An 11,601-nucleotide genomic window follows, 5' to 3' on the forward strand; every position below is an offset into this window, starting at 1 on the left:
AAACCCAGGGCCTCACCCATGCTAGGCAAATACTACCCATGAGCTATGTTTCCAGCCCATCCTCTCTCTTTATAAGCTATGAAAAGCTGACTAACATAGGTCCTACTACCTTCCCATCACTATCCCCCCTCCATCCCTCTAGCACTCTAGTATGTATGATTAAAGCCATGTGAAATTCCTGGTGTGTTTCTGCAAGATCAAATTCAGAACTTCTCCTCTAGAATGAAGAGTACAACATGCTGTGCCTGGCTGTGGGTCTGGTTCATGAAGCATAGGGTATGTAGCTGTGTGAAGGAAGGAAAATGCCAACTGCTTAAACCAATGTGTTTTCCTGGGAGTTGCTTGGCCACAATAACCTGCCTCTTTTTCAGACTTTTCAATGTGACACTTTCTAATCTGAAGAAGTACTAGGTATGACTGAGAGTGGTACAAGCTGGCACCACCAGTGTGGTGTAACCCACTGGCTTTGATGACAAGAAGAGTCCCGAGGCTCCACACTCACCAGAAACACTTCACTGAAGGGTAATCTCTGAGAACGGATACTTTTGAAGCCTATGACCCAGACCCAGTGCACACACTGGGAAGAGAACTCCAGCAAAAAGGGAACGAAGGAAGCACTCTGCAAAATGATGCTAAGAACCAGGCAAGGTGGTGCACACCTGCAATCTCAGCACTCAGGAGGATAAGGCACTAGTCTGAGTCCAGCCTGTGCTACTCAGTGAGACGCTATCAACAAGTTGCTAGAAAGAGTGCAAAAACTCAGAGAACTATAGAGCAGCATGACACCTACATGGTCATTCTCCATACATCTGGAAACAGTGTCAATCTATCCTCTATGATGCCTGCAGAGCTACAAACTGCTTACGCTGGTGAAGACTTGTGCTTTGAGTCTGAGCTTCAGAAATAAGACCACAAAGTACTGGCAACTAAGGAAGATAAAACTGGACAATGGTATGACCACAGCCAGAAGATTATCATCCCCAGCTCTGATTGGCACAGATAAAGTCGCTGAGTTAGCAGACTCACCAGTAATGGAAGACTAGTTTCCATACTTTGCTACACATGTGGCCCAGTAACCTGCTGGAATGTTCTCTCCAGCTCTGCCTTTGCTTTTCTCCTTGTTGAAGGAGTAATATTTACTTCTTGAGACCCAGGGGCACTACTGGTACAGCAAATAGAATAATGAAGGAGAGGCTAAAGGGCAAACCAAATTATTTTCAGATTAGGTTTCCATACAAATTGCTGTAATTTTTTAGAAAGATTAAACCTTGAATCAAAGAATATATAAGTCTCAATAGAACCTTATCTTACTAAAGAATATATTGTTGTTTATTTAACATAAATTTAAGGAACTCTGCGTACCATGAACAGAGACTCAGAGATAAGCCACAATTACTGGTTAACTGGCAGCTACCCAGTAATTAGATTTCTCAATCAGAAACTTCATAAATTCAGATCAATTTATTCAAGCCAGAAAGCAATAGTTTGCCAAGACAGACAGAGTTTTTTCTTGCTCTGTCACATTTCAATTTGAAAAGACTCACACAGAAAAATTCAGGAAGAATAAACTTTTTCTTCAAGTTCTTGGTAACTAAGCAAGGACCCTCAACTTACAACAACAACAATCTTCTGACTTTCCTGACAAAAATGACTCCTGTCTTCCAGGCAACAGCTAAAATATTAAAAGGGCTGTGCCTGGCCTGGCCTGTTTCTCACAGATGCTCCTGACCTTCCAGGGCTGTCATATCTCAGGAGACCCAAGGCCTGCAGGCTGCTATGTAGTCTCCTGGTTCAGCTGGCTGCCACCTGAGCTCAAGCAATGGCAAATGACTTGGGGGGGGGGGGGGCCGCGGGGAGCCAGGGTGTATCTCTTACTGTTCTTCTTTCACAGAGGTGCTGTCTACTTTATGTTGAGTTTCATTGTGTTTATTTTCCTTGGTGGTACTGCGGATTGAATTTAGGATCTCATGCTTGCTAGACAAGCACTCTACTGTGGAGCCATGTCCCCAATCCTTCTCAGGTAAGGCCTTCTACTTTTGACTGTGTGGCCTCCGACAGCCATCTTCCTACATGTATATTTGCTTCCTAAGTAGATGAGATTACAAGCTACATCCTTCCTCCTTTGTCTCTCTCCTTCTCAGAGGGATTCCTAGATTTTAGCTCCTGCCAGATGACTCCAGGCATTGAACTTTAGTAGCATTCTCCTCCCTAGTCTTCTAGCATAAGGTGGCTGTGGCCAAATTCTAGGCCTAGTTTCTGAGCTCTCTCATCACCTGTTTGGCCATGCCTTTATGTCACTTTTCCTCCATTGTAAAAATACAATACAATAAAGTGAATAACTCAAGTAGTTTTGATAGATCAACAGTTTTGATAGACTCTGGCTGATACAGTGTCTAAGTAAATAAACATATAAATTACTCTGCATGAACTATGAACCATGTAAGCAAAACATGCCATCCTAGATGGAACTGGCCAAGAACCCAAGGCTCTAGACTCTCCCATTGATACTTGTTCCTCCACAATCACCCAGTTCAAGAACACTTCTGGAGCCAGGCACACCTCTGTGCTACTACTCAGAGGCTGAGACAAGAAGAACTCAAGTTCAGGGGCTGGGAAGGTGGCTCAGTGGTAGAGCGCTTGCCTTCCATGCCAAAGGCCCTGGGTTCGATTCCTCAGCACCACATAAGCAAAAAGAAAAAAGCCAGAAGTGGCACTGTGGCTCAAGTGGTAGAGCACTAGCCTTGAGCTGAAGAGCTGAGGGACAACGCCCAGGCCCAGAGTTCAGGCCCCACGACCGGACCCAAAAAAAAAAAAAAAAAAAAGAACTCAAGTTCAAGACTAGCCTCAGCTATATAGCAAGACCTTGCCTCAAAAATGAAAAACAGGGGCTGGGAAGGTGGCTCAGTGGTAGAGTGCTTGCCTTGCATGCATGAGGCCCTGGGTTCGATTCCTCAGCACCACATAAACAGAAAAAGCCAGAAGTGGCGCTGTGGCTCAAGCGGTAGAGTGCTCGCCTTGAGCTGAAGAGCTGAGGGACAGCGCCTAGGCCCAGAGTTCAGGCCCCACGACCGGAACCAAAAACAAAACAACAACAACAAAAATGAAAAACAAACTGGGTACTGGCGGCTCAAGCCTGTAATCCTAGCTACACAGGAGGCTGAGATCTGAGGATCACGGTTCAAAGCCAGCCTGGGCAGGAAAGTCCATGTAAGACTCTTATCTCCAATTAAGCACCAGAAAACTAGAAGTAGTGCTGTGGCTCAAGTGGTAGAGCGCTCGCCTTGAGCTGAAGAGCTCAGGGACAGCACCCTGGCGCAGAGTTCAAGCCCCACAACTGACAAAAAAAAAAAAAGGAAGAGAGAGAGAGTGTGAGAGAGAGAGAGAGAGAGAGAGAGAGAGAGAGAGAGAGAGAGAGAGAGAAGGGCAAACATATCATTTCTAGGACTTCAGAGGAATGAGCGCCACATGCCCTTTCATGCACCCATATCCCACTGACACTCTGTGTCTGTCTTGATTACTCAGAGATAAAGAGAGTTGTAGTTAAAAACAAAAGAAAACAGTAGCCCAAATCCATGTGTTCTGTTTTCCTTCTGTCACTGTCTATTACTGTGACCTTTATATCCTTGGGCCTATGTTGTATTTATCTGAAAATGAGGAATTGAAGTTTTTTCCATCTGCAATCTCTTCCTGTTCTAAAATACTGTGATTCTCTAAGTTTATGGATAAATTTGGCATATCTACCCGCCTCTAGGCATATGATTATTCTTAGCTATGTAGAAAGCCCCAATACCTTCTGCTGCTGAGTTCGCATTTCATCAGAGAAACACGTCTATAACCAGTACTCAAATTATAATGCAAAGAATTTGTCTGCCAACTTGTATTATTATAGTATCAACTCAGAATCGGAATATGTTTTAGATCTCTAAATACGATGTAGGTTCACTAGATTATTGTGAGGATCCTCTGATTAACATACCTTAATCAGTTGCCTCCTCTAAGTCAGATGATTCTAAAGATGGCTAAGCCCTGTCTTCTATCCACAAGCTCTATTTTTTTAATGAAATTTTATTAGATATCATTCTAGGTCTTACTTTTCTCACTTGAATGTATTAATGTACTTCCATATCATTTCATACAGATTTACTTTACTTGTTCTTTAATGGCTGAATAGTACTCTGTCAATATCTTGTTATTCAATCCTTCTCTGACTGCTAAACATGTTGTATGTTGTTTTTGGTTTTTCTGGGGTCCGGTTGTGGGGCCTGAACTCTGGGCCTGGGCGCTGTCCCTCAGCTCTTCAGCTCAAGGCTAGTGCTTTACCACTTGAGCCACAGCACCACTTCTGGCTTTTTTCTTTTTGCTTATGTGGTGCTGAGGAATTGAACCCAGGGCCTCAGGCATGCAAGGCAAGCGCTCTACCACTGAGCCACCTTCCCAGCCCCTGTTGTATGTTTTTTGGGAAGGGTCTTATTTGTTGCCTAAGCTGGCCCCAAACTCCTAGACTCAAGCCATACTCCTGTCTTGGCCCCTTGAGAAGCTGGGACCACAGACACTAACCACCACTCCCAGCTATGACTAATCTTAAATTATAATTGGTTTAAAAATTATCAAATACAGGGCTATGTGTGGTTCAAGTGGCAGAATACCTCCCTAGAAAGCGTGTAATTCTGGGTTCAATCTCCAGCATGATAAATTCACACATGTATGTATTATGTATGTACACTTGTATGTGTGTGTGTATATATATTCAAATGCTTTTGGTTCCTATTGCATATATATTTTTATTTAATATATGGGTGTGTATATATATATATATCTATTGTGTATATTTTAAATACCTTTTTCTAGCACCTATTGAATATGGTCTTCCTTTAATTTTTCATATAACCTTTTTTTTATGTGATAGAAATCAGGGCCTTGCATATCCTAGGCCATCCTTCCATCTAGACTGAATAATCTTTAACTTAATTTGAATAGTAGTTAACACTGAATTTGATTTACTATTTTTGTGCTTCCTTTTACGCATACTTCTTTTGGCAATATGACCTTGTCACACTCCATCAGAAGACTATCTCTTTTCTCTCCCCTTGTAAAGGGTCAGGCTCTCAGCAAATGCAAACGGAGTGACATCGTACTTCCTGTGGAACTGAGGGTGAGGAGAACAGTGGCTTCCACTGTGCCTATGGGGATGCTGCTGCTTGAACCCAGCCACCACATTATCAGGAAGCACAAACACCTACACCCACTCTCAGGTGGAAGGAAGCTCCGCCCTCTGCCAACAGCTCTACCTGAGTTCTCAGCTGGCAGCCAGCACCAACTGCCAGCCACACATGTGAGGCAGTTTTGGACCTTCCAGCCAACTCACTGTCCACAGACCATCACATGAAGTAGAGCTGTCTGCCCAGTGCACAGAAATGAATTGTTGTTGTTTTAAGCAGGAGGCATGCCCTTTAAATGAAGCATTTATTGTTGGAGTAGAACCTCAAACCTAATGCATATCAAGTTAGCCCTCCATTCATCTATTCCTTTATTTGTCCAAATGAGAATTACTGAACAGCTTTTCTGCTAGATGCGCAAAGATCAAATGTAGACATATCTCGCATTATGGAACTCAGTACCTGGACAGGGAGATAGACAGTAACAGAACATCATATTTTGAATCTTAATGGTTGTTGTGCTATTGAAACAGGACATTAGGCCCTGGCTCTGGAAGCCTCAGGATAGGGAACTGGCCTCCTCAGAGAGGTTAAAAAAGGAAGTGAGTACTAAACTCATAAATGCAAAGGAAGGTTCAAAGCCACCTAGGTAGAGAGGATAGCAAGAGTCCTTCACATAAATGGCCCAGCATATGCAAAGCCTGTGTGGCAGGAGGAAAAGTAATATACTCAAGCTCTGTATCTAGATCTACATCATGGCTCAAGATAAGGCTGGGACCCGGCACCAGAGGCTCACACCTGTAATCCTAGCTACTCAGGAGGCTGAGATCTGAGGATTACGGTTCAAAGTCAGCCCAGGCAGAAAAGGCCGTGAAACTCTTATCTCCAATAAACAACAAGAAAACCGGAAGTAGCGCCGTGGCTCAAGAGGTAGAGCACTAACCTTGAGCTGAAGAGCTCAGGGACAGCACCCAGGCCCAGAGTTCAAGCCCCACGACCAACAAAAAAACAAAAACAAAAACAGATAAGGCTGGTAGCAGGTAGGAGTCAGGCCTATAAGACTCTTGCAATCATCCTAAGAGTGGACCTAACAAGAAGAGGTGAACAAACTAATTTCATTCTGAGCAGATTTTTCTCTTCTATCCCCAATGTGAAGAGGAATAACAGATTACTTTGTGCAAACTGTATATGCAGTGACACCCATGGGTATTCAGCACTCAATGAGGAAGGTCCTTATTACATTTCACTGTATTATTTGCATACACCTCTGTTTCTCAAACCAGACTACACAATCTTTTCAGCACAAAAGCTGTACCTCAATTATCTTTTCATTTTTTTTTTCCCCTCACAATAGCTAACACAGTGCTGGACCCACAGCAAACACCACTAAAGTGCTACCTAGAAATGGAAAACACATATAAATAATCCATTCATACTAGCCTGTAGAATGCAATCTCCTGGGAGAAAAATTCTATGGCCACACTTGGAAAGCCTTTGCAATGATAGCAATATTTTTAAGGAAACCTTGCTGTAAAAATATCATTGTCTTATTTTAGACACTCTTGAACGTCATCCTCAATGAAGAGCAAAAACGGTACATCACCTTTCCATAAAGTGGCTGGCTTTGTATACACTTTGAAGATCATTTCTGGGTCACTCATATATTTCTCTCCTTTCAGTGACAAAAATATTTAATCTTCTCACCTTTCCTCAAAGAAGCCCTCTAGCTGCTCCCTGGATTTTTTCCAAAACCTTCTAAATTGTGGAGGCCAGCAATCCAATAGACCAGGAAACAAGGTAAAAGATGCTTGTAGGACTTGTGAGCAGTCCTTAATGTGGCGGCAGGCTCTTTCCTTTGTCTTCTTATTTTCAAGCTAATTCCATGTGTGCATATGTGTATGTGTGTATATGTGTATGTGTATTTACACATACACATAAATACCCATAATGACACTCTTCAAAGAACAAAGAAAGTTTCATTAAGTTTGCAAATGCCCTATCCTTCACCCTAGTCTTCACTGTCTAATATATCACATTGCTTTTTTTAAAAATTTTAGTGAAAGCTTTTCCTCTATATATGTTAATAATGTGAGCAAGAAAATAAGCAGCAGATTTTATTGGTGTTATAATTTGGATATGAAATGTCCCCCAAAGATTCCTATGTTGAAAGCTAAGTGTTCAGAGGTGTTAGGTGTTAATCCAATCACACATGAGGGTGGCCTTAAAGGACATATCTTGTCCAGTGTTCTCTCTCTCCTCCTCCTGCTCCCTCCCCTCTTGCTTTTCTTCAGCTGACTGGAAGAGAGCAAGACCACAAAAACAAAGCCAAGGGACCATGGTCTGATACCTGTGAAATGAGCCAGACTCCACCTTTGTGTTCTTTTGAGTTAATTTTCTCCAATACTTGGGACAGAAATCTAACAACACAATTAACATCTCCAGAATCTTCTTCCTGTACACAGGCACTAAACAGATAGAAATATCACCAAGAAACCCCATCACTTGCCCCACCATATCAAGCACTCTGATATCAATAAATCGCTGAGCATTTTAGGAAAACACAGCTTTACTAACTTAAACAATATTTTTTTTTTTTACAAAAAGGTTTTGGCATTTGGGTAAAAACTGTCCAATTTCATTGCAAAGATACTTTTAAGTCACATGTGTGATCTTCTTGTTTCATCAAAGAAATATAAATATTTTGATTTGTTTTGAAATCCTTATAGAAGTCTGTATGACACTACTTAAATTCTATCCTGTATAGGGTACTCACAAAAAAAAAGAGCTCAAAAACAAGGGTATTCTTTTTTTTGCACCAAACTAGAAAGATTATGTATAATAGTACTATAATGAACTCCTGAATTTATACCAATTTTTTGTATCAGTGAATCCCAGTTTCAGAAAATTTTATGGACTCTATTTATTCAAGACCTGTACTGATCCAAATAACTCTCTAGATAACTTTTACAATACTTGTGTGTGTGCGCACGTGTGTGTGTGCGCACGTGTGTGTGTGTGTCCATATCAAGGCTTGAACTAGGGCCTCATGCTCTTATTATTGTGCTTTCTAGCTCAAAACTGGCACCTTACCACTTGAAACACGCCTCCACTTCCAGCCTTTTGCTGGTTAAATGGAGATAAGAGTCTCACATGGGGCTGGGAAGGTGGCTCAGTGGTAGAGCGCTTGCCTTGCATGCATGAAGCCCTCGGTTCGATTCCTTAGCACCACATAAGCAAAAAGGAAAAAAAAGCTAGAAGTGGCGCTATGGCTCAAGTGGTAGAGTGTTAGCCTTGAGCTGAAGAGCTGAGGGAGAGGCCCAGGCCCAGAGTTCAGGCCCCACGGCTGGACCCAAAAAAAAAAAAAAAAAAAGAGTATCACAGACTTTTCTACCTGGGCTTGTTTCGAATCTTGACCTTCAGCTCTAGAATTACAGGCATGAGCCACCTGCACTCAATTTACTTTTTACATTTAAAGCCAGCTCACTTGACAAGAGCTTACACATATATTATTCAATCATTTACTGGCACAAATAAAGGAAATGCAAATATTAGAAAGAATATTATTTGTGCTCTGAAGACTAAAGCATTAGGTTAGTGCTGGTGGAGATAAACTCCAAAGCTTTAGTCAAACAGCTCACAGAACACACTGCTATATAATTAGTATTTCCAAGAATTTGCAAAAAGAAAACACTACCCAAAATAGGTATCCACAAAATAAACATTTGCAAGATGGTAAACTTTGAACGATGAACGATGGCTTTACCTTAACTAAACATACATAATCTAAGTGCAGCAAAGAAAGTAGAATACTTTTAGAATAAATCCAGCATCCAAAATGCATTTAAGTGGCGTACATGCTTAAGTGCTCCCTGAATTAAAGAACACTCTTAACAATTCCTGTGTGTACACAAAGTAAAATTGTGCACAGTAAGCATTATGCAAATAGGCTTTATAGACCATTTAGGAGAGGTGTGTGTCCCATTGTGAGTCCGGAGCCCATTCTGCACTCAAAATCTGTTTAAACAGCTGATCATCACAAAAGGAACAGCAGCACCCCTGCCACTCACAGGTTGGAAACCCATTATACGATGTTCTGAGCAACCTACAGAGAAAAGTACTCCTCAAGGTCACTCCAGCAGTCCACGGCAGAACCTGGTACAAAAAGCTTCCCGCTGCACCACCACAATCTTCCCAAGTCACCCAGAACGCGCACACCCAACAGTTTCTGCTCCAAAGAGAACCGCAGCAGGTGAACCACGCTCGCGTGATCGCCCTGATGCCGGCAGCTGGGGGGCTAGTTTCCCCCGGAGCACGCGGGCAGGAGGAAAAGGAAGGACCCGATTCCCGGTGCCAGGGTGAAAAGCATCTGAGCATCGCCGGCGAAGCTCGGGCCGTTGCCACCCGCACCAGGCAGCAAGAAGTCCCGAGTGTATTCGCCGAATTATGTTAAAGTTAGGGGAGCCCTCCAACGGCGTGATTTCTTCAGAACGCCAAGAGGTAGAGCGCCCGGGATCCAGCGCTTCACCCAGACCGGGCGTCCTCCAAATCCGCGCTCAAACTGCGCCCTAAGCAGGGGGGAACCAACCACAGAAGCGCTCCCGAAGTGAGCGCAAACTTTCAGCTCTCAGCGCCTTCCTTTTGCCCAGACCTTGGAGATCTCTCCCCAGACCCAGACCGCGAGGCCGGGCGCCGGGGAGCGTGTTCCAAAACGGGGACACATACCCGGAGCCCCGGATCCAACCAGGTCTCCAGCCTCCTCGAAATCAGGTTACACACACCATTTCAGGACGCTTCTCCACGCGCGCAAGGTACGGCCGGGGAAACGCCGCCACATTCGGGGTCCCCGCTGACTGGTGTCCACAAAACACAAACTTCCCGGAGCGGTGCGGAGACCCCGGGACCGCAACACCAGGAGTCCGGGCCACCGGGGCCGGCACGGGGGGTGGCGGAGGGGGGGGGGGAGACTGGGATGACTGGGACGACCCCGGACCCGAAATCTTGGGGCGCCCCAGACGTGCGCGCGGGGACGGGGGCGCGCTCGGCCCCCTCCCGCCTCCTACCTGTCTGAGGATGAAACTGGTGGAAGTGGTGCTGCCATCGGATCTCTTCAACCTGCTCCTCCGGGTCGTGGTGCCGCGGGCCACCTGCACGCGACACGCGGGGCCAGAGAAAGAAGGCAGTGAGGACCGCAGCGGGGAGCCGCGCGGCCGCCCCGGGGCGCGCGTCCCCCCGGGGTGGGTGGGGGGGAGACCGCTCTCCCGGGGAGGGAAGGGAGGTTCCCCCTCCAGCCGGCACCCGTGTCTCCCGGAGTCTCCCAAACGCAGCGCCCACCCCCACCCCCGCCCCCCACCCCCGCCCACCCACTCTAAGCCTCGACGGCCGAAAAGATTCCCGAGCAAGAGCGGCCCGCCGCCAGCACCCACCACATCCATTAACAAAGACTGTCGGGGTGCGGGGTCCGAGTCCCCGGCATCGGCTGGGGGAAGCTGCGGGCTCGGGAGCCGGAGCGCAGCGGCCCGGGAGAGGAGGGGCGGGAGGCGCCGAGCCGAGGAGGGTGGGGGAGCCGGGCCGCCGACTCCGGGACTGGGGGCGCCCGGCGCTCCCCGCACAAAGGCGGGGCGCTGGGACGGCGGGGGCGGGAGGAGGAAGAGAGGGCGGTACCTGCGCGGTGGGGGAGGGCGGCCCGTCCGCGGTCCCGTTCTTGGCGTAGGAGGAGGACATGGTTCAGAGCCGCGGCATGGCCCGCTGGGGCGCCGGGGGCGCGAGGCCGGGCTGCGGGCGGGGAGGGGCGGGGGAGGGCGCGCACGCGGGACCTCCCCACCCGGCTCCGGGCCCCGCGCCGCCTCCCGGGCCGCCTGCCCGCACTTCGGGTGAGCGCGCCGCACCTTAAAGGGCCCGCAGCGGGGTCGCCCCCCTCCCCCAGCGGGGGTCCCAAGGAGGGGGCTTCTCCGGATCTCCGCCGCCCGCCCGGGTGGATCCGGAGACGCGCTTTCCCACCCCGTGAGCGCACTCCCTCGGAGCTTGCCAGAGGATGAAGGGAGGGGAAAAAAAAAATCTGGGATGGGGGTGGTGGGAGGATTAAAATAGTCTGCACAGTTTAAAATGAGACAAAGGTGGCACGGTTCATGAATCAGGACTTGGGGAGGGAAGCTGGTGCAGTGTGGCGGGGAGTGGGAAGGTGTGTGTGTGTGTGTGTGTGTGTGTGTGCGCGCGCGCGTGTGCGTTTGTGCGCGCGCGTGTGTGTGTTGCTGCAACGGAATTTTAAAAGGGCAGAAGCTGAACCTTCCCTTCCCGACTTCACTCCTCAGCCCACTGTGCTAAGATGAGGGGTTTTCTGGTTTGCTTTCTTTCTTTTTTTTTTTTTTTTCCTTCTTCTTTGTTAAGTCCCCTGTGTTTTTGTGTCCACCACGCAACTCTGGCCTCGGAGCCACGAGCGAGTGACACA

General features: G+C 46.8%; 1 protein-coding gene across 2 annotated transcripts in view; it reads right to left on the bottom strand.

Annotated features, from left to right (window-relative positions):
• Positions 1–11,110, bottom strand: part of Cacnb4 (calcium voltage-gated channel auxiliary subunit beta 4) — a 272,203-nt gene extending 261,093 nt beyond the window's left edge. Inside the window, exons 1-2 of one of the 2 annotated variants that reach the window (XM_042683553.1) lie at positions 10,818–11,110; positions 10,217–10,300 (exon numbers count right to left, since the gene is read on the bottom strand). In XM_042683553.1, coding sequence (XP_042539487.1) covers positions 10,217–10,300; positions 10,818–10,877 — 144 coding nt within the window. In that variant the 5' untranslated portion in view covers positions 10,878–11,110. Of the gene's footprint in view, positions 1–10,216; positions 10,301–10,579; positions 10,606–10,817 lie in introns of those variants that run through there. The other variant, XM_042683554.1, reaches the window with a different exon arrangement.
• Positions 11,111–11,601: the final 491 nt, after the last annotated feature.

The sequence above is a fragment of the Dipodomys spectabilis genome, unplaced genomic scaffold, assembly GCF_019054845.1.
Source record: "Dipodomys spectabilis isolate Male_0828 unplaced genomic scaffold, ASM1905484v1 ptg000081l, whole genome shotgun sequence".
Lineage (NCBI taxonomy): Eukaryota > Metazoa > Chordata > Mammalia > Rodentia > Heteromyidae > Dipodomys > Dipodomys spectabilis.